Below are 19,422 nucleotides of genomic sequence, written 5' to 3'. Positions count from 1 at the left end.
AACAGTGTCAGACTTTATTTTTTTGGTCTCCAAAATCACGGCAGATGGTGACTGCAGCCATGAAATTAAAAGACGCTTACTCCTTGGAAGGAAAGTTATGACCAACCTAGAAAGCATATTCAAAAGCAGAGACATTACTTTGCCAACAAAGGTCCGTCTCATCAAGGCAATGGTTTTTCCAGTGGTCGTGTATGGATGTGAGAGTTGGACTGTGAAGAAAGCTGAGCACCAAACAATTGATGCTTTTGAACTGTGGTGTTGGAGAAGACTCTTGAGAGTCCCTTGGACTGCAAGGAGATCCAACCAGTCCATTCTGAAGGAGATCAGCCCTGGGATTTCTTTGGAAGGAATGATGCTAAAGCTGAAACTCCAGTACTTTGGCCACCTCATGAGAAGAGTTGACTCATTGGAAAAGACTCTGATGCTGGGAGGGATTGGGGGCAGGAGGAGAAGGGGACGACAGAGGATGAGATGGCTGGATGGCATCATTGACTCAATGGACGTGAGTCTGAGTGAACTCCAGGAGTTGGTGATGGACAGGGAGGCCTGGTGTGCTGTGATTCATGGGGTCACAAAGAGTCGGACACGACTGAGCGACTGAACTGATTGAATACTACTAAAATATTTAAAAATTAATTTTAGAATCCCTTTACTTTAGAAGCCTTTATGTTTACATGGTGAGTCACATACATTACCTTAATCATCATTAGCCTTTGGAAATACGCTGGGGGACGTGGTATTCCCCATTTATAGGTGAGAAAAAGATTCAACAAAAAATAATTGACATATACAAACTCCCTTTCCCATTAACCAGTGGTTCCAGGGCTACATTTTTATTCTTTTGCCTATTCCACTATTCTGGGCTGCATGTACACAAGGAAAGGGTCAGCTTATATTCCAAAAATCAATTTCCTTGTTTCTTCTCTGAAAGTTCATAGGTTGCCCATTCCTTCCATCCTCCAGCATAGTGTTGAGCACTAAAAACATACATCAAATAATTAGTGCTGTAACCATTTTTCCTGCTTTACAGCACAAGGTTCACAGGAACTTTAGAGATAAGATGACTTTAGAGATTTAGCAGTGCATTGACTTTTCACCATAATATTTACACTTGAAGCATATTTAAAGGATCATAGAATGAAAAGTACAGCCAGTCAATAATAATCTGTACTCTATACTTCTGTTAATATAGTAAGTATAAAATTCTTCAGTAGACCAATAAAAATATGCCTATGAAACACTGCAGTACATATCCTAAACCCATTTTTATCCTTAAGCTACTTACTTGTTAAAGCCCAAAGATACTGCTGTGACCATAGCCACCTTGCTTCTCACTCCAGCTAAACAAGAAAACACTAGACTGTCAGATTTGGATGGCTTTACTTCTTTGTACTTCTCTTTGAAGTCCTTTGGGTTCATCTGTAGAGCTTCACCTACATCATCCACTGAAAGAAAATGTTAAGAATTTCATTTAAATTTTAGATACAGTCAATTAGTGGATGTATGTTTTCCTAACAAATCAGGTTAAAACACATCACTTACATGGTATATTGACAGACCCAGGGATTTTTCCAGACTCATAAATTTCCCATGGCTCTCTAACATCAATTAACATAATTTTTTTAGACTTCAGGAGGTTTTTAAGTTCCTTATAAGTGACACCTTCACAAATAGCAGTACAAAAATTGAGGCAGCTTCTTTTTATTGACTTCAAACCTGGAAAGAATAAAATAAATTAGCTATCTTCAAAATGACACTGTTATTATCTGGAAAGAGTAAGTCAAAGGAGTTTTCCTCATGTTCAAGTCAGCTCACCATATCAATCTTTTGACTTCTTATATAAAGTTTCATTTTCATAGTGGAAAGAACAGGGGTTTTAGAGTCAGATAAATCAAGGTTCAAATCCTGGCCTGCCCATTTAGCTCTGTGACCCTGGGCAGATTACTTAAACTCTCTGGGAGAGTAAAATCAAATAATATTATTTAACTTTTAGAGTTGCTGTGAGGTTTAAATAATCTATACAGTACACAATAATCTCTTTTCACCTTTCCTTCATGATTTATGCACATTGTTCCCTTCTGAAGGGAACACCTTTCTCTCTCGTCTCTACCAGCCACTCTAAGCCTCCTTTACAACCCTGTTAAATGTCACTTACCACTTCCCCTTTGATCAAACACTTCCACTTCTACGTATCCATTCCCGTAAAATACTTATACACAAAGAAGGGTGTACATATACAAAAAGAAGCGTGTACAATGATAATTTTTGAAGAACTTTTAATAATAGCAAAGAAATTGGAAACTAAAATATCCATCAATAAGGGACTAGCTTTAGGGTAATTCATAGTTATGGGATATATGCAGTGGTTAAAAGAGTTTTATGTACTGCCATGAATACCTAAGCTTCTGAATACCTAAGTGAGAAAAAAAATTACAGAAGAGTAAGTGCAGAAGATCACACTATATATTAAATATTCCCCAGTGGCTCAGCTGGTAAAGAACCTGCCTGCCAATGCAGGACATGCAAGAGACACATGATCCCTGGGTTGGGAAGATTCCTGGAGAAGGAAATGGCCACCCACTCCAGTATTCTTGTGTAGAAAATTCCATGGACAGAGGAGACTAGTGAGTTACAGTCCATGGTGTCACAAAAAGTCAGGCATAACTGAGTGTGCACACACACAGATTTGTTGTTTAGTTGCTAAGTCATATCCGAGTCTTGTGACCCCATTGACTGTAGCCCACCAGGCTACTCAGTCCGTGGGATTTCCCAGGCAAGAATACCCAGATTAACATTTCCTACTCTGGGGGATCTTCCAGACCCAGGGATTTAACCCTTATCTCTTGCTTGGCAGGCAGATTTTTTTTTACTGCTGAGCCACCTGGGAAGTACATACATTTATATAGGTACACTCCTATCTGGGGAGAGTATATAAAGGAGTGTGCTTTATTTGTTTTAATATAATTTTTGCTTTATTGTTTAATGAATATAATCATGTATTACAAGTATTTTTAAAAAAATGAAACAGGCACCTTTTCTCTAACACCTCCAACTCCATCCTTTCCAATGCAGTCTCACTTGACTGGGTTGTGTATGGTGATGGTTTATTTGTGTCTGTCTTACCCCCAAATGGGCTTCCCTGGTGGCTCAGATGGTAAAGAATTTTCCTGCAGTGCTAGAGACCTAGGTTTAATCCCTGGGTTGGGAAGATCCCCTGGACAAGGGAAAGGTACCTACTCCAGTATTCTGGCCTGGAGAATTTCATGGACCCATGGGGTCACAGAGTCAGACATGACTGAGCTACTTTCACCTTCACCCCCAACTGGTGAAGTAAACTGTATGTCTGTCAGATTAGGATGTCTGTCAGATTAGGAGCTCAATAAATGATTGCAGACTAAAGGTAAAACCAAATAACAGAATTTGTATGAATGACACATCTTCAACTACACAGGCTGTACCGAGTTACAAGGGAATAACTGGGGCGGGGAAGTGTTACACTGGCGCACCTGTATCTTTATCCACAAAAGTTGTTGCTAAAGGAGAGGCAGCATATTAAACAGAGATAAGGGACAGGAGGTCTGCTCTGAGTTCTAGACCACCTCTTCCACTAACCACCTTCGCTTCTCTGGCTTCTGTTCGGCCAGTTGTGGTACTATTACAGGCCGAACGAGGTATCTGGGTTTGATCAACCCGTGAGTGCTGCTCTCTAGTGGGTCACAAGTAAAACTCGCAAGACGGCTTCTCATTGCCACTCTCCAAGGCAGGAACTGGCCACTCGGCTCATTTCCCTGAGTCGCGAATTGACCTTCATTGCTCAAGTCAAGCACCAAAGCTTTCTAACTGTTCCCACGAGAGCCCCCTGAAGTCATGTTTACCTCTCTGCGTCTGCCGAGAGCAACCCCAGACCCCAGTAGCCCGGAATCTGAAGAAACAAGGACTGTAAGTGGGTGTTACATTCCCAGGGCTCAAGTGTACTGGGTCTGACTTTTAACTGGAAGCCTTAAAGAAGCAAACACGGTCACGAACGCCATCCTTTCCCAGGGGCTCGTGGTTAGGCGTCCTCCCTTTCCTCGGGGACCACTGAACTCACCCCAGAGCACAGCCTCCGCAGACCCGAAGATCGTCCGGCAAGTACTCCAGGGCAGCAGGCGCTGCAGCACCATCGCTGCTAACCACTTCGTTCTCCTGCTCCTTCACTTCCGGCCGCGCGGCGAGCGGTGCCGGGCTCTCGAGCGCCCTCCAACTAGGCGCTGGCCGAACCCGGTAGTGCCACTAGGAGTAATCGCGAACAGAAACGTGCCCTGTTTTAAAATTTAAAATATTAATGGGAAAGAAATTTAGGGTTGGGAAGAAACTGAGGTATGGGCTTTTTTTTTTTTAATTTTAATTATTTTTTTTTAAGGAGAGGCAAAGTTTAAAAGTGAAAAGAAAATAGAAGGCAATATTTAAAGGTATAAAGTAAGAAATTCCTCCGGTTTACTTCAAAACAAGGATTCTTATGTATTGGATTAAAGCAAACTTTAATACATGGACACTTTGCTAAGAATCACTCTTAACTCCCATAGCTGACTCCAACTGATGTCAGTATTAAGATAATCTCATCTTTTCCTCACTCATGATGATAGTTGACTATATTTGATGATAACATGAATGTGTTGGATGGTTGGATGGCATCACCGACTTGATGGACGTTGGTTTGAGCAAACTCTGGGAGTTGGTGATGGCCAGGGAAGCCTGGTGTGCTGCAGTCCTTGGGATTGCAAAGAGTAGGACAAGACTGAGTGACTGAACTGAACTAAGTGTGTTAGTTTGCAATTGCTAATGTAACAATTATCAAATTTATTGACTAAACACAATTTTATTATGTACAGTTTTATAGGTCAGAAGTCACTTGGTGAAAATTAAGGTGTCAGTAAGTCTGTGGTCCTTCTGAAGGTCCTTCTGAAGGTCTGAAGGTGTCAGCAAATCTGAAGGTCCTTCTGAAGGGGAGCATTTCTGTACTTAACTTTTACATCTACTGAAGGTTGCCTGAATTCCTTGGCTATTTTTCCCTTTCTCCATCTTCAAAGCCAGCAGTTTGTCATCCTCACATCTCTCTCTGACTCTGATCTCTGCTTTTGTTGTCACGTCCACTTCTCCTAACCTTTTTGCCTCTCTTTCACAAGGAACTTTGATTACAGTGAGACCATTGGGATAATCTTAATCATATGTGCAAAATCTTTTTGCCGTGTAAGCTAATATAATAATAGGTTCTTGGAATTAGAACACATTGTATGTAGTTGTGGGGAGAGCATATTAAGCCTGTTAGATAAAGTTTATTACCTTGTTTTAAATTTGTTTTCAACTTGGTTTATTACCTTATTTTTATTCTCAATTTTGTTTCCCAAGGATAATGAAAGCCATATTAACTGCAAATTGATTCACAGTGAAAATTTTAAAAATAAGCTTCCAACTGGCATTATTAAAGTATGAATCCAATGAATAATTTCATGAAGGGTGTAGTTTTAAATTATTCAGTTTTAATATTTTAATAATAAAACCACTTCAGATTTCTATACCAATGACATCACTTACAATTATGTTTTTTCCAAGTCATTTGGAGTTTAACCGTAGTCTCTGTGAAATCTACTTTGTGGACTGACTTTGAACTAAGATATCATTAAATACTGTAGATTCAAGTACTCTCTGTAGGATCCCCATCATAAACCACAAGTAGAATGGACACAAATATGAAAACGATGTACTTCAATGAGTCACATTTAATCTAATTTATACTTTTGCAAGAGCATTTATTACTAAACAATTCTTTTTCAAGTGTTCATGGCTACTTATTTGAGAAATATTTTTCTGTGTTTTTTTTATTTTTTTCCTGAAGAGATGAATTTGTCCTTCTGTAACCAGCAGAATGCCAAACTTAGTTTATTTAAGAGGCTTAGAGCAAAAAGATCTTGTCAAACAGAAGTACTGATCATTGCTCCTTGAATAAATGTCCCAAGTTCTTCGTTCAGAGTTAGTTTGAGGGAAGGAAATAAGGCTTAAAGTGGGATGCAAGGGAGAGAAATCATGTAACTTTTCTGGGAGAGGTCTACTAGTGCTGAGTTGATATCAATCATTCATTCTCAAACAACTCATTCTATTTTTTGCCACAATGCAGGTGAAAGACAATTGGAAAGGAGGGGATTCTTAAGAGACTTAGCACTTTTCCCATTTCTTTCTAAATCCACATCAAGCCCCCACATTTTAGATAATTCAATGAAAAATTAGGAAATTTATTGCCTTTCATGCAACATTTTTTTCAAGAGTTTCTGTCAAAACTTCTTTTGATGCAGCATTTTCACTGCCAATCACTTATTGAAAATACCTGCACAAGTACTCACAGATAAATGTACACCAAAAGGGGGCTGATTGGGAAAAAAAGATGCATCCAGTGGAATTTTAAACAACCAGTAAAAAGAATAAGGTTAGTATGGTGATAAGTTCAAAATATATAATCAAGTGAAAAAGAAAAATCAAGTTGTAGAATAGAAGGTAGACCGTAATCTAACCTGACCATGATCTCTTTTAACAAATGGTAATCATATAAAAATGTAGTACAAATGCATATCATGTGCAAAGACAATTCCTGAAACTATACACAAGAAACAGCAAATAGAGGAGAGGAAATGTTACCTCTGAGGAAGAGAATGGGAATGTGGAAAGGCAGAAAAGATGAGGAACGTTATACCAAACTCTCATGTATTAGTTTTATAATAAAGAATGTACCTCTTAAAACACATGATAAAAGCTTAATATATGTATAGCCTATAGCTTAGCAAAGTACTCCATACATTTCCAGACAACAATGATGGTAATATTAAGATATTTAACATTATTTGAAATGTATATACAGCTGACCTTAAGCACACTTATATTTCTGTTTGATGTTTTGTCATAATGTCTTTTTTTTTTCCATAATGTCTTGACAATAGCAATAAAAGTATACTTAGTAGGTATTATTGAAAAATAATTTCCCTCCTTTGAAGCATCCATCGAATAATAAATTTCACTTTAACTGAAAAGATAAATAATTTGAAGAACATCAGAAACAAAATCTGTTAGACAATTTCCCTTAACTCATGTAAATTTTGAAATGGAAATTGCAGTCTCTGGAGATTTGGGTACATCTGCTGGAAATCAAAATAACTTTGGAAATTCATCATTTTCAAGAAAAATTTAAGTATTGTATCATGATTTGCATAATTCATAAGTTTCTTTTTATGAGAGAGAACTTAAAATTTCATATTCTGATTCAGTCCCCTCCTTTTTTCCTGGTAAATTGGATTCCAGTACATGATATATTTAAAAAACTCCTTTGATTATAGTGTCCTTTATTTATTTATTTTTAATTTTGGCTGTGCTGAGTCTTTGTTGCTGTGGCTTTTCTCTTGCAGTGAGCCAGGGCTACTCTTTAGTTGGGGTTAGTGGGTTTCTCATTGAGGTGTCTTCTCTTGCTGCCAAGCAGGGGCTCTAGGGCACATGGGGTTCTGGTTCAAGCTGCTCCTGGTTAAAAAGCACAGGTTCAATAGTTGTGGTTAGTTGTGGTTAGTTCAAGGTGCTTAGTTGCTCTGTGGCACGTTGGAGCTTCTCTGATCAGGGATAGAACCAATATCTCTTTTATTGGCAGGCAGATTCTTTACCACTGAGCTATCAGGGAAGCCCCTATAATGCAATTTAGTATTCAAATTATTTAGATTTGCTCATTTTCATGTCCTTTTTTCCTCCATGTTCTGTTTCCAATCCAATGTTAAATCATTTATGAAGCAGACATTTTTTACTTTAAAATTACAACACAACCTGGGCTTATTTGTGGAGTATTTTCTTTTTCCCTAGGGGAATACATGATTCCCTACCCTAATACATGATTATGTACCCCAATACTTAGCACAATGACTCACATATTTGTATTCAGTTGTATTTGTTGAATGAATGGTTTCCATACACAGAATGCCAAAGTCTAATAACTTCCTTTGCCAAGTTCTCTATGTGTAAATAATTGTAAATAATTTAAACTATTTCTTAAGAAATGAACCAAAGTTTTTAAAAGAGAAAATCAGTTTTGGGGGGGTTTATTTGTAGTAACTTTTGACTCGTAATCCAAGACTCTCTCCATAAGCCCACATCTGTCCCTTGTCTCAAGAACTGCTAAAGATTACGAATCTAAAGACATTACGAAATGTCTCGTAGCATTTATCCATAACTAGGGTGGATGTTTGCTATATCATTCAAACAAAATATTTTTCAACCAACTACTTTTACTAAACATATGCAAAGTGCAAACACTTTGAATAATCGAGCTTCAAAGAGGTTTAGGTATAGGTCAGGAAATTTTCAAATAAAGAAGAACGGCAGGTAAAGCAACAATAATGAAAAAAGGCAAGAAAACGTATGATGTCAGATGTGACTTAACAGCACGGAAGTCGGAGGCAGTCTGGGCAGGGTGTCCAGCCACAAGTGGGACTTAAACCCCACTCCGAGAACTCGGGAGGTGGGCAAACTCCAAGCTCTATCGGGATCCAATTAGGGGTCTATTTAGGTTACCCTAAGATTAGCTGGGGTCTACCTACTCCTGTGTAAGTACGGGAAGCAGTTGCGAGTGCAGCCAGCAGAGCCGGGTGTCCACGCCCAACTCCGGGTAAGCCGCCACGCGAGGGGCGGTCCCAACTTGTCCGGACATTGGGGCGGGCACACGAGGCCCTGCCCCTGCCGACGGGAGGGGCAGCTGCGCAGGCGCAGTCTGATGGGGTTGTGGACGCGGCTGCTCGGCCTGTCAGGGTGAGTTGCGGGTCCGGTGCTGGATTGCCTCATTTTGTCCAACTTCGTTTATGTAACCCTGGCCCTTTGTGGCTTGAAGGGCTTGGGGGAGAACACTCTCCCCGCCTTTCTCGGTCCTTGGGGGCTCCAGGCGGCCACCGAGGGCCATGAAAGAGTGGCGGAACCGGCAGGGTGTCGGGGCGGCAGCGGGAGGAGCCGGGGAGGCGGGACGGGGCCGCCTCACCTTGACCTAGCGGGGCGGCGACCCAGCCACCTTCCGGCCGCCCTTCCGCGTTCAGCCTCGCGGCGCATTTTCTTTTCGGGAATTTGGGATGTTTTTGTTAGAGACCAGAGAAAGCGTGTCTTACCAAGGTCTTCTGGAAGCATCGTGTAGTATTAGGAACCCTGGAGATAGACTGCCTGGGTCCAGATCACCATCCACCACTTACTGGCTCTTGGCCTGTGCAAATCACCTAACGCCTGGCTGTCTTTCTTCAAGTGTAAAATGGGGGAAATAATAGCAACCTACCTCATAAAGTGATTGGTGGTTGGGAGAATGAAGTGGGTTAATATCATTGAAGTCCTTAGAACCGAGTGTGATGCACGAAAAAGTGAGTGCTGGTCATCTTTTTGAGCCTGGTACCCTTTTAAACCTCTGAAAGAATTTTTGTCCCTTTCTTCTCTCCCCTCGCACCCTTGCAGAAAATAATGGCCCAAGAGTAGGAAAATAATTTTTTTTTCTTTCTTGAGAATATGGGCTTCTACATGCACGGCCTTAAAAAAAAAAAAAACAACAACAACTTATAAACAGTTTAGTTGCACATCCTACATTATGGACAGATATTAGGGTAATGCAGAAGTTGGAAGTTGGAAAGTTTTATTAGGAAACCACCTGAGAAAAATGGCCATAATTTATTTGTGCTGAAAAGACTTAACATAGCAGGCCTGAGACTGCTGTCCTTAAAAAGGTCTGCTTGCAAGGTTAGCCCTTGCTTGGCTTGCCTGGGAACAATATGGTTTATTCTGTAAGACATGGTTTATCCAGAAGTTACTAGCCCCATAAAAATCCTGCACCCGTGAGTGTGTAATGGGCTTCTGTGAGCAGAAACGTTGCACAGACATTACTTATTGGGGGAAGGATGTAGGGTATTTGACCCGTCTTGGGAGGGAGAGAATGGTAAGGAAGCCTGCATTTGGATTGCTCTAGACTTCACCTGTGTGTTTTTCATTATGCTAGTCTGTGTGTTCACACTACATTGCTGCAATAAACGTTAGCCGTGAGTACACCTCTATGCTAGGTCTTGTGAGTCCTTGCAGTAAATCTCCACATGTGAGAGTGATCTCGAACTCCCCAGACACATTATTGATGATATGCAATATGTGAAGCTCTAATAATTGGAATTTTTTGTAATAATTGGACTTTAATTTTGTCCCTTTTTACGTGAACGGGGAATTGAAAAAGAAAGCTATACAGATGAGTGACTGCTTAATAGTAGGTTACTGTCCAAAATGACTCTATGTTTAGACATATTGTATGTGTCAGAAAAATCACTGGAAATTGACTACATTGCCACATTTGAGTCAGTGTTTTTGAGAAAAGGCATAAGTCTTTTATAGATTCTAAGTATCTGGTTCTTTTGGTTCCTCTGCCAGGATTAGCTATGTATTAATGCTCGTCTTTATCAAGAGTTTACCTGTGTGTGCACATGTTAGTTGCTCAGTCATGTCTGACTCTGCAGTCCCAAGGACAGTAGTCTGCCAGACTCCTCTGTCCGTGGGATTCTCCAGGCAGAAATACTGGAGTGGGTTGCCATTTCCTTCTCCAGGAGATCTTCCCCACTCAGGGATTGAACCTGGGTCTCTTAAATTGCAGGCAGATTCTTTACCATCTGAGCCACCATTGGAAGTTTCAAGTTTAGCTGTGTGGGGGGTGTAAAAATATGACCAGTTTCTTATGGACCGTATTTCTTGGATGCTCTTAGTCATGCCCATCTCTTTTTCAGGACATCAAGTTACAATAGTTGTAACAATAGTTACAATGGTAAGTGTGTAAGTTTAAGGGTGGAAATATCTGATTTGCAATCTCTTTTGTGTCCTTTCTGTCAGTAAAGTAGAAGACCAGATGATATTTGAAAGAGTAGGGAGAGGAGTTGGAGATTGGGAGAGTGAAAACAATTTCAGATTGCTGTGTAATAAGTTGACCAGAAGTTGTAGTAGATAATGGGATGTCTTGATCTGTTTGCAGTTGTGGTTGTTAATTTAGTAGACCCAGTCGCCTTTCGTACAAGACTTTTTCTCCAGCCTCTTTGGATACTGTCATGGAGAACGTGGTTAATTGGCTCATCTAGGATTGAGATTGTTAGTGGGGTGACATAGTAGCCATTAGGCTGTGTACACGTATTCTGTTCTTGCTAGGTACATGATAAGGTTGTACTCTTTGTACACCTGCCCTTACCCTCACCCCTCCCTTTCCCCACAATGTCTATTTGAAATTAAATGTGGCTATATGACTTGCCCGTAAAACATAAGCAGACTTGCACCATTTGCAAGTAAAGCTTGAAGAACCAGCGCTAGATTTTCTGCTTCTCTTCCTCCCTTCCCTGCTAAGGGCTTGTTGAGATGTAGCCTCTTCTCAACCTGGGCATTAAAAGAGAATAGGAGTGGCTGATCAAGCAAGCTGGCAGAATTTGAAGTTGTGGTCAGAGAATGGAATACTTGAATTAGTGATTTTGTGAGGTTGAAATGTAGCCATAAGTTAATGAAGTAGTCTGGAGGGTGAAGGCAGAAAGAAATGAAGTGGTCAGAAACTTGGAGGCCTTCTGCATCTCTGTAACCTTGAAGGCATTAATTTATTGCAGTGTTGTTCAATAGTGATGACCCTTGGGCCTAAGGAAATGGCTTTTAAAATGGTAAACTCAAAAGCTTCCTTATGTGGAACTTGGTACAACTAAATCAGGATTCAGAATTTATTATTGAATTGAGTGATTGTTCTACCTTGATCAACCAAAGCATATACACAACCACAAAAATTACAGTATAGCTTAGCCAGGTAGCACCATGATATTAGGTAGGATTTAGGATATGTGTGTGCTTAGTTGCTCAGTTTTGTCCAACTCTGCGATCCCCGTGGACTGTAGCCCTCCAGACTCCCTCTGTCCTTGGGGATTCTCCAGGCAAGAATACTGGAGTGGGTTGCTGTGCCCTCCTGCAGGGGGTCTTCCCAATCCAGGGATTGAACCCAGGTCTCTAGCATTGCAGGTGGATTCCCATCAGGGAAGCCCATGAATACTGGAGTGGGTAGCCTCTTCCTTCTCCAGGGGAACTTCCTGACCCAAGAATCGAACTGGGGTCTCTTGCATTGCAGACAGATTCTTTACCAGCTGAGCTACCAGGGATATAGTGGTTTTTAAAAAATGCATTAACTTCTATCTAAAACCTTTAGAATTAACTTTGAATTTTTATGAAATATAAGAGATTTCTTAAAAATATATTTAGAGGTAAATAACAGCATGAACAAAAAATTAAATTCTGTGTGAGACATTATACAACTTTGCTGTTGAAAGTGTGGTCTGTGGACCCCAGCAGTGGCTTCCTGCTGGGAGCTTTTTAGACAGGCAGACTCTCAGGTCCTGTGCTAGACTTGAATCAAAATCCACACTTTGAGAGGCTCTCCAATGTGACTCATATGCACTGTCCTGATCTCTTAAAAAAGCCAGGGTCTTAGGGAGGTGAAACACTATTCTCCCATTTTTTGCAGGAAGAACAGCTGTCGATTTAAGATACTGCTGTAACCAATTGAATCATTATTCAAAAAAGCAGACGTTTTGGGTTAGCTGAAGAAATTAGAATATGATAAGATATGATATTAGGGAATTACTCTTAATTTTCTTAGAAATAATGATGTGACTGTATAGGAGAATCTCCTTAAGGAATATATGTTGTCTGCAACTTCTAAATAGTTCAGCAAAAAAGGATGTACTCACATACATGTGTAGATATGTCTATATACACACTGATATTTAGATAAAACAGATATGGCAGAATGTTCCAGATGTGGACTCTAGATAGTCTATGGTGTTCGTTATACTGCTGTTTCAACTTGTGTGATAGTTTTAAATTTTTCATAACTAAAAAATGGGGAAAAAACACACAAAAAAGGCAAGAGCTTAAAAAGTTGGAAATGTGTTTCTCTCTCTGTAGTCCACTGGGTCGTACAGTGCAGGAAGGGTGTCTGTACTGTGCTTGGCACTTGGCATCCATCCCTGGCTTGTTGAGGCTTTTCCAGCTCCCACTGTTTCCTGGCTGGTGAAAAAAGAGAAAGGGCGAGGCGAGCACAGGAGTCAGAGGTGGCATAAAGTTTATTTTTTTTAATTCACCTGGACATCATACATGTAGGGAACTGTTGGTTAAAGTCAGATGTAATGTGGCCTTTGTGTGTTGGTATAATAAAAATTTCTTTAGTTTCAGCTGATGTTTCCCTCTTTCTCCTCTGTTAATTTACGAGGCTCGTTAAACTTGAAGTCATTTTAATATGCATTAAGTCAAATACATACAATTTTTAATTTTGAGGATTAATGTGTATTTCCCCCCAACCCCCAATCTTTTCAGTAAATAACAGATGCGGGTGAAAGAGCCATCCAAAGCTTCACCTGAGAAAGCTAAGAGAAGTAAAAGGCCTCCTATACCTCACGATGAAGACTCGTCAGATGACGTTGCTGGTAAGTTATGATGTCTCGCATCCTGAACAGTGTTGCAGAGGACGAATCATATGTGCTTTTAATGAATAAATCCTTTGCTCTTTATTTTAGCCATTTTCTGCATTACTTCAAAATCAGCTTGTCGATTTCCAAAATACCCTGTTGGCATTTTTGCTGAGATTTTGTTTATTTTATAAAGTAACTTAGAACTGGCATCTTCTCTTGTTGTTTCTCATGACTATTAGAACCGAGCCCTCAAGCCAGTGAGGTTGGTTGATGACCTTGAGGGGCTTCCTGGTTTGTCTTTCTCTTTAGCCTCATGCCTTGGGTTTTAGCCTCTGAGGATTTTCCTTACTGGCTTTACCAGTTCAGTTCTCCATTTAAAAAAGATGTTTTTAATCTGTTATTTCCATTTTGAGTGTTTTTAACTTGGACAGTGTTTCAGGACAGATTGTTGAATTGAGGGAAGTCTGAACTATGTCTTTAAATATTTGTTCTGTTAATACAGTGTTCTTCAGGGGTTTGATTATTCTTATAACTCTTTTGCCTATCTACCCTAGTTACTGTATTTTCTTAAAGCCTCTAAAACTCCTGTTTTCCTTTTCTTTTTGTCTGCTGTTCATTTTTATTTTTTTTTTTAGTGTGTTCAGCAGTGTCTCTTTCATCTTCTTTTTGGTTTTACCTTCATTTTATTTATTTTTCCTGAACTCTCTGGTCCCTTCCCTTTGTGTTGCCACTTGAGCCTCAAGTGTTCACTTTTTTGTGTGTGTTTTCCTCTCATGGCAGTGATAGTGCTGCCATTTTTGCTTTTCCTTCCTTCCTTTTTCTTACTATCTTAGCACACAGTTTGGGGCTTTGATTTTCTTTGATTACCTATTCTTTCATGTAGAGTTGCCTTTCTTGGGCCAGTTTGGTTTAGAATATTTGTGTAAGAAGGAGGGCCAGAGCACTGTTGAGACCTAACTGTTGAGTTTGAGCCCAGTTAGCCTTTACTTCTTTCCAACTACCAGGATTATTCAGTCCTGGGCTTTTTCAGAACCCAAATTCTCTCGCTTCTTTCCAACTGCCGTAGGAATAAGGCTGTTCTCTGCCGTTATGGCTTGCTTTTTTATTTTCACTTAGTGAATGAGAAATCCCCTTCTTTCATTTCTTCTGAAAACAAAATTGGATAAAGGGGAGCTCCTGCCACTGTTGTTGCAGCACAGAGATGTAGGTTTTGTTCTGTAAGCGCAAAGCACGCGTGGTTCTCTGAATCCACTGCTGCGGTGTTCTCTGCACTTCCTTCTGTGCGCACTCCTGTTTGATCTCCACTGCTTTGAGGTGGAAGTCTTCCCATTTAATTTGTGACTTTGGGCTTCAACTATGTCCTGGTTGCTCTGAGAATGAACTTTGTATTTCTGCTTTCTGTTCTTTTTGCCCTTGGATAGTTTTGGGGAGGAGAAAGGGGAAGTGTTGATTTTATGTCACCATTCGCACGCTGGAAGCCCTCCTTGTAAAATTTTTATTAATATTTTTAAAATGTGAAGATTTTGATTATTGCTTTTGATTTATGAATGTGAAACAACTATTTGCTTTTAATACATTTTTATATTTTTATTCAGGAATCTCTAGAGGACCTGTTTGTCAAATGAAAATTTGACAATTATATGATTAAACAAATTGCAGGAAACTGAGGAAATTTACTTATTAATGTAGAAGGATATTTTTCACATTTCCCCTCCTCACAGAAGGTAGTAAATACTGTTTAAACACTTATAGGAAAACCTCAGACTTTTAAATTTGTTTATACTTATAAAAAGTATATACAGTTGAGATATTTAAAAGCTAGTAAGTTTAATTGAAGAACCTGGAACCTTTTTATCTTGCATTCACTTATCTCTGAATTCATTAACAATTTCAGTTTTGTATGTCTGAATTGTAGAGTCAGAGACGGTTAAGTTGTACCTTGGCTACATTTTATGCTAGAGATGATTCAAAAGAAGTGTGGAATGATTTTTCCCTTAGAATTTTAAAATATAAAAACTCAAAAAGTGATGACTTTTGGTAAACCATTTCTAGTTCTTGTGTGGTCATTTTTATCAGTCTTTGTCTAAACAGAGAGAGATGCATTTTTTCAATGGCATGCATCTTTGCTGTTCAACCAAAGGACTTCAGAATTACTTCTTTTATGCCAATTCTTACAACTTGCTCTTGGTGTAAAATTAGAAGTTTTAATCTTTTATCAGATTTACATTTTACTTTTGTTGAAATTATGTATTTTAATTTGTCACATTCTTTGTCTTCAGAATGAAATGGAAGTAATATTTAGTCTCATTAACGAGTAGATAAAAAGGAATGCTTTATGTTCAGAAAGGAAAGTAGAGAAAATTGAAATGTACATACTCCTGTTTCCCTCTTCAAGGTATTCAGTCTCTGCCTTTGTTGTTTGATTTTGGCAGATAGCTGTAGGTTTGGTATTTTGGACATTTGAGGTGGAGAAATTGAAGAGTTCGGTTATTTAGGAAAAATGGAAGTGTACTGAGCCCTTGGGAGACAAATATGGTTATTTGAAGAATTAAGAACATATTTGCTCATTTTGGCCTTTTGTCTCCACACAGTGCACATAGTTGGAATCTGTTATAAAGGACAATTAATGGCCATGCAAAATATATTCGTTATTCGGGAATATTCATTGAGAAGAATTCTTGTTCCTGCAAACTATGCCGTTGTTTGTTCCTCTCTTTTCTTTCTTTCAGCAGTGGTGAAAATAGTATCACAGCAGGGCTAGCCCATGGGAAAAATTTTTACTTGTGTATCTTAGTGGAAAGAAAATATGTTCAAAATGCTTGAGGCATAGTAGCTGCTCAATAAATAATCTTCTTAATTTATTTATTAAACTTTAATTTTTGAACAAATTTTAGATTCACAGGAAGGTACGAAACATATGCAAGGAGGCCCCATTCACTCTTCATCCAATCTCTTCTGATTTAATATCTTGTATTTCTATCGCACAGCATCAAAACCGGGAAACTGAAATGGGTACAGTGCTTAGAGCTAATTCAGGTTTCACCAGTTGTACATACATGTGTATGTATGTGTGTGTATAGCTTAATAACACGTATAGCTTTCTATAACCAGCAGTGTCAAGATACTTGACTACACTCTGGCCACTCCAAGTTCTGCTTATGTATAGCCACACCACTGCTCTCCATCGAAAGTCCCTGGCAACTGCTAATGTGTTCTCCAACTCTATAATTATGTTATTTCACAGATGTTTTATAAATGGAATCATTTGTATTCTTTTAAGTTATTTTGTCTTTTGAATCTTTGTGCTTTTTAGTTAATAGTATTTTAATATTGTTGACTTTTGCTTGCTGATGTTCAAATTTTGTTTTGCCTCTTTCAGTAGGTTTCACTTGCCAACATATAAGTCATGCTGTCAGTGTGCACCATGTAAAAAAAGCAATAGCTGAGAACCTGTGGTCAGTTTGCTTGGAATGTGTAAAAGAAAGAAGATTCTGTGATGGACAGCCAGTACTTCCTCCTGATATCTGGTTGTGCCTCAAGTGTGGTTTTCAGGTGAGAAAAGTCTCTTTTCTGTGACAGTTTGTCTTAAATATTTTCCTTAATTGCTCGCTGTGAGTTGGACTGTTGGTAGTGCTTAGAATTTAAGATAAATTTATTCTGTGTTTAGATAGAACTCTCCAAGGCCAAGCTTAGAAATGTTTAAGGTAAAGTAAAATGTACATTGTGTTCAGAAAGTTATAGTGCATGGTTTATAAGTATTTTGAAAGGGAATCCAACCTACTTGCAGTAGTTCTCATATGTGGACCCTCCTTTACCTATTTGTATTTACTTAGGAAATGGATCCAAGCCTTTTTAAGAAATCTTTTGGGATTCATTTTCTTTTCTACGAGAAGTGGTTTTTCTTTTTTTTTTTTTTTGCAGAGTATCTTCTCTTAAGAGCTTAGACGCAACTGATATTATTAACAAGGAAATTTTTAAAGAAAATTAAAAGTATATATGTATATTTTTCAATAAGAGTTATCTTTATTATCTCATATAGAAAGCCAGAAGTAGGGTCACTCTTGAGTCAGTTACTTCAGTGGAAAAAAACATTAAAAACTGAGATGTCTTCCATTTTTCTGCTGTGCTATCCTATTCCACGGTTTCAGGATGGTCGAAGATGTTTCATGCATTATGTATCATACAGCAATCCCCAAAGGTCAGAAGGAGGGCAAAAAGTACATCCCTTCCCATATGTAAAACTTTTTCAGAAACATACATTAGACTGCCCCTCATGGCACATTGACAGAAATTGAATCTCATTTCTTTACTTACCTGGTGATGGGAGTTACTGTGATTGGTCTGAGTCTCAGTAGTTTTCAGTGGAGTTGGGTGAGGTGTGTAGAGTATTAGAAGTGTGTGTACAGGGGACGGGCACTGCTGCCCTGTGAAGATGCTCAGTGTTCCACTGTGCATCAGAGAAATGGTATGGAAATTAACTTGGCTCATGCCTGTTTTTACTGTATGACAAGAAGTAAATTAAATTAGCCTCTCTGCAAGAAGTTGAGTTTAATGAGAATCTAAATTGCTTTCTGAAACTTTTTTAAAAAGTTTAAAACAAAACTCCCCCCCCTGCCAAATTTCAGCCATTTGTTTTTTTTTTAATCTTTTAATTCCTGTGGGGTTCATTAGTTCTGTATCAGTTAACATTCTCATTTACAAAGACCAATTTACATTCAGTTCAGTTCAGTTCAGTCACTCAGTTGTGTCCGACTCTTTGCGACCCCATGAATCGCAGCACGCCAGGCCTCCCTGTCCATCACCAACTCCTGGAGTTCGCCCAGACTCACGTCCATTGAGTCAGTGATGCCATCCAGCCATCTCATCCTCTGTCATCCCCTTCTCCTCCTGCCCCCAATCCCTCCCAGCATCAGAGTCTTTTCCAATGAGTCAACTCTTCGCATGAGGTGGCCAAAGTACTGGAGTTTCAGCTTTAGCATCATTCCTTCCAAAGAAATCCCAGGGCTGATCTCCTTCAGAATGGACTGGTTGGATCTCCTTGCAGTCCAGGGGACTCTCAAGAGTCTTCTCCAACACCACAGTTCAAAAGCATCAATTCTTCGGCACTCAGCCTTCTTCACAGTCCAACTCATATCCATACATGACCACAGGAAAAACCATAGCCTTGACTAGGTGAACCTTTGTTGGCAAAGTAATGTCTCTGCTTTTGAATATGCTATCTAGGTTGGTCATAACTTTCCTTCCAAGGAATAAGCGTCTTTTAATTTCATGGCTGCAGTCACCATCTGCAGTGATTTTGGAGCCCAAAAAAATAAAGTCTGACACTGTTTCCACTGTTTCCCCATCTATTTCCCATGAAGTGATGGGACAGGATGCCATGATCTTCGTTTTCTGAACGTTGAGCTTTAAGCCAACTTTTTCACTCTCCACTTTCACTTTCGTATCTGACATATCAAGAGTGTGTTGCGTGCTGCTGCATGCTCAGTCCTGTCCAACTGTTCGTGACCCCACGGACTGTAGCCTGCCACGCTCTTTTGTCTGTGGGAGTTCCCAGGTGAGAATACTGGAGTGGGTTGCCATTTAAGGATAATTTAGGTTTTGATTAATTTGAAATGAACTTATATGGAAGTCATACAAAGAGTGTTCTATTTATCTTTAGGGATGTGGTAAAAACTCAGAAGGCCAGCATTCATTGAAGCATTTCAAGAGTTGGAGAGCAGAGCTTCACTGTATTATAATTAATCTGAGCACATGGATCATATGGTAAGTTAGATTTGGTTAGTACTTGTGTCTACTATAAAAAGTATCTGAGTTTTATAAGGTAATATATCTAAAGCTATTATATCAGCTTGTGCTTTTAAGCCTGAACACAATCTGTAAAATAAGAAAATTAACATCCATGAATATAAAATTTAAGTAAGAAAGAAAT

At 39.2% G+C, this 19,422-nt stretch overlaps 2 protein-coding genes across 3 annotated transcripts in view; one reads left to right on the top strand and one right to left on the bottom strand.

Moving 5' to 3' along the window:
• Positions 1-632: 632 nt before the first annotated feature.
• TSTD3 (thiosulfate sulfurtransferase (rhodanese)-like domain containing 3) lies at positions 633-4,306 on the bottom strand. Its single transcript, XM_010834743.1, has 4 exons — positions 4,091-4,306; positions 1,543-1,716; positions 1,286-1,445; positions 633-977 (listed from the first exon to the last, which is right to left on the bottom strand). The coding sequence occupies exons 1-4, from the start codon at positions 4,161-4,163 to the stop codon at positions 905-907; spliced, it is 480 nt and encodes a 159-aa protein (XP_010833045.1). The 5' UTR covers positions 4,164-4,306; the 3' UTR covers positions 633-904.
• A 4,442-nt stretch (positions 4,307-8,748) lies between these two features.
• USP45 (ubiquitin specific peptidase 45) overlaps positions 8,749-19,422 on the top strand; it is a 55,430-nt gene continuing 44,756 nt past the window's right edge. Inside the window, exons 1-4 of one of the 2 annotated variants that reach the window (XM_010834741.1) lie at positions 8,749-8,811; positions 13,399-13,508; positions 16,876-17,045; positions 19,153-19,256. In XM_010834741.1, the coding sequence (XP_010833043.1) occupies positions 13,409-13,508; positions 16,876-17,045; positions 19,153-19,256 (374 nt within the window). In that variant the 5' untranslated portion in view covers positions 8,749-8,811; positions 13,399-13,408. Of the gene's footprint in view, positions 8,812-13,398; positions 13,509-16,872; positions 17,046-19,152; positions 19,257-19,422 lie in introns of both variants that reach the window. The other variant, XM_010834740.1, reaches the window with a different exon arrangement.

Source organism: Bison bison, unplaced genomic scaffold (genome assembly GCF_000754665.1).
Source record: "Bison bison bison isolate TAMUID 2011002044 unplaced genomic scaffold, Bison_UMD1.0 scf7180017864035, whole genome shotgun sequence".
NCBI lineage: Eukaryota > Metazoa > Chordata > Mammalia > Artiodactyla > Bovidae > Bison > Bison bison.
Note: the sequence above shows the minus strand (reverse complement) of the source record. Positions and strands in the feature narration are given on the sequence as shown.

Excerpts from the sequence above, each read along its gene's own strand:
- TSTD3 (XM_010834743.1), bottom strand. The coding sequence starts at position 4,163 with ATGGTGCTGCAGCGCCTGCTGCCCTGGAGTACTTGCCGGACGATCTTC. Across the intron at positions 1,717-4,090 it reads TGCGGAGGCTGTGCTCTGGG|GTTTGAAGTCAATAAAAAGA; the intron begins GTGAGTTCAGTG and ends TATTCTTTCCAG. Across the intron at positions 1,446-1,542 it reads TGGGTCTGTCAATATACCAT|TGGATGATGTAGGTGAAGCT; the intron begins GTAAGTGATGTG and ends ATTTTCTTTCAG.